The 3,140-nt window shown below is 36.6% G+C and overlaps 1 protein-coding gene across 1 annotated transcript in view; it reads left to right on the top strand.

The window, feature by feature from the left end:
• Positions 1 to 3,140, top strand: part of ABI2 (abl interactor 2) — a 114,854-nt gene that overhangs the window by 23,110 nt on the left and 88,604 nt on the right. The window contains exon 3 of the mRNA XM_019522908.1: positions 659 to 826. Coding sequence (XP_019378453.1) covers positions 659 to 826 — 168 coding nt within the window. The remainder of the gene's footprint in view (positions 1 to 658; positions 827 to 3,140) is intronic.

Here is a 3,140-nt window from a genome sequence, read left to right as displayed (position 1 = left end):
CCCCCCCCCCCCCCCGGAAGACTATGTTCAAGTGGCTACTTTTTTGATATCTAAGGAAAATACTTAAAGGTCCTCTATTATGAAGAGTTGCTTCCATTTTTACTGGCTATTTAGGGCATTTAGAGTCTGAAAAATAGTGGAATTGAAGACTGTATTATTTTGTAGATTATTTCAGGCATATAGTGTAAGACCTAATTAAAGAATACAAAGTTTGGTGAGGAGTCCTAAAATTCTGTAATGAGAATATTATATTTGTAAGTGGCTAAATGAACAGACTCATGAGTATAAGCATTAGAAATTTCAGTATTTAAGGAGAGTGAAGAGCTTTGAGATCAACCAATGGAAAGTATGGTATTATATGGTGGTAGTATATTTTAGAGGTTTCTTCAGTCAGGCTATCTGAATATATATGTATAATACTTTTCAAAATTTATTTTCTTTATAAAATTAAAAAACACAATAATTAAGTTAATTTCTTTGGGGAAATTAAAAAAAATTAAACGAAGGAAAGTTGGAGTGATTTAAGAATGATAAATTAAGAGAATTGTGTTTCTTGTATAAAACAAAAAATTCCTATCCTTTAGAAAGAGAGAGGAAGCTTATATGCAAAGCCTTCATGTCTGATGGTTCTTGTAATAAACATTTTTTCTGTCTTTAGTCAGCAGATAAACAGCGGGCCCTAGAAGAAACCAAAGCCTACACTACCCAGTCCTTAGCAAGTGTAGCCTATCTGATCAACACCTTGGCTAACAATGTTCTCCAAATGCTGGATATTCAAGCATCCCAGCTGCGGCGCATGGAATCTTCAATCAACCATATTTCACAAGTGAGACTGTTTTTACTTTTTACTTGCATTGTACAATGTGTTACTGAAATCGTACAGCCAGTACTCTTAAGGGTTATGATGTTATCCTGTATGGTAGAGATAGGAGAAAGCAGTTTTCCTAAAATCAGTGGGGAATCTTTCTGCATCCAACTCTTCTGTTTTGACCAGAATGTTGTCGCTCATGGCACATGTTTATCACAAATGTTGACTTACTTACCAGGGCCGGGGGAACCAAGGATTATGATCTTGGACTACTCCAGTACTGGCAAAAGTCAAGTGTCTGCAGGTTTGTGGTTGGTTCTGGTTCCCAGTGTGGTTCTAGGGCTGAAGCTGGCAATCATCTGATTGTTGGCCCTGGCCCCAAACCTGCCACACATTAACTTTTTAAGGCACCATACAAACCAGCTGTAAAAGGGTTCTCCATTATATGTAGAACATTTTTATGGCTGGTTTGCCATTCTTTGGCACCTTAAATTTGGTGCATATGTAGCACTCTTGCCAATTATGCCGTGATTAACACACTAACCATGGCATAAATGTAATGTGTAGAGGGGGCCTCAGTCATTAAATATGCAAAGAGCTTTGTGATTCTGACATTACATAAAAAAGCACTCTATAAGTAGAAATGATTTCCATTCTTATTGCATCAGGTTTATGTATTGTATCTGTGAAAATCTCATTTTGTCACATAGCTTGTATAAAGCTCTTTTAGGAGTGCCATTACATTTCTAATTGTCTTTCTTTCTGAGAATGTGACATAAGTACTGATTGAAATATGAGTTTAATTTGTCTTCACTGGTGCAGTTGCTATTTCAAATTGCTAGTTGAAATGGAGTGCTAAATTGCCAGTGCTAAACAGCCAACAGAAATATATCTGCCAAGATTCAGAATGCTATACTTGTACAACAAAGCATACCTAAAAATATTTTTCAGGGTTCTTGGTATCTTTTTAAATTTCTATAAAAATATGTGCTCCTTTTATTGGAGACTTGATCTTTTCAAATGCATGATGCTTTCAGTTCTTTCATTAGAAATGCTGACATCATATGAGTGATGTTTTATCTAAGGAAGTTAGTAGCTTGGCAGAGCAGTCTGTTTGAGGATATCAGCAGTCCATCTCTTAAAAACATCCCCAGTTTCCATTAATTTGCCATGGATGCAGTCATTTGAAAAGTAGAATTTTAAATTAATATTTACAATTCTTTTTTTATAAAGGCCCACTTATTATATGCCATTTGAGTTTCAGCATTTAAAGATAGGTTTAAGGATTTAATCCAACCGTGTTAGTTTGTAGGTGCCAGTGTTGGCTTCCAAATAGAATTTAATTTCCAGGTATTTAAAAATGAAATTTGACTTTACTTCCTGGACCATATCTTTGGTGTAGAGAATTTCCATCTAGGAGTTTTGATTATGCTTCTTATGACGAGGCAAGTGTCTTGGAAGGTTTAAAAAACCCAAACAATCTCTGAACTGCCATAGACTTATGTAATGGTTATTTTTTTGCTTACCTAATGTAAAAATTCCATACCATTTCTAGTGCTTGTCAGAAGACTCTACTAAATCCAGAATTGTACTATTCAGTCTCACCTACGTTATCAGCTTCATTTCAGAATGGGTGAAGACCATGACTTCCTTCAGCTCACATCTGACTGTACAGTATTACAGTAATTAGCATGTTGGTCTTTTGGTACTGGCACATATCTAGAAAACAGTGTGGTGCAAAAACAGATGAAGGGATACAGAACCTTTAATTCTGAACAAGAAGAACTGAATCCTCGGTATCATGTTGTTCAGAAACAAGCTCTCTCCAGAGCAGAGCAGTCAGTCATGTGTTGCTTTTTTTTGTTAAGAAGAACTTTGAAAAAATTATTTGTTGAAAGTTCATAGTTGGAGATGTTCATTTTTTTAATGAGATTTTGTAGTTCTAAATGGGAAATCCAGCAAACCTAATCTGACCACTAACCCTGAAACTAGTGAAGTCATTTCAGTTTTTCAAGTTAATAGGTCACAAATCAGGAAAGCATTCCAAAGAAGGAAGCATTTAAGTATGTGCTTACATCTTATTGCCTTCAAATCCAGCATATGCATCAGGGTTGTTCTGAATTGGCATGAACTTAACCACATGCCCAAATTAATTGATGATTTACAATAGGGTACCATATTTTCAGTTCCAAAAAAGAGGATACCTGTTGGGGATGGGGGGGAATGTGATTGGGGGAGGGAGGCAGTGATATGCTGGCACCCTGCCCCTACCCATTTTGTTTCCCCTCACTCCCAAACCACTGCCCCTCTTTCCCACTCCCCCCCCCCCCCC

Source organism: Gavialis gangeticus, unplaced genomic scaffold, assembly GCF_001723915.1.
Source record: "Gavialis gangeticus isolate Ggan-Ray unplaced genomic scaffold, GavGan_comp1, whole genome shotgun sequence".
NCBI lineage: Eukaryota > Metazoa > Chordata > Crocodylia > Gavialidae > Gavialis > Gavialis gangeticus.
This window is presented reverse-complemented; position numbering and strand designations above follow the sequence as displayed.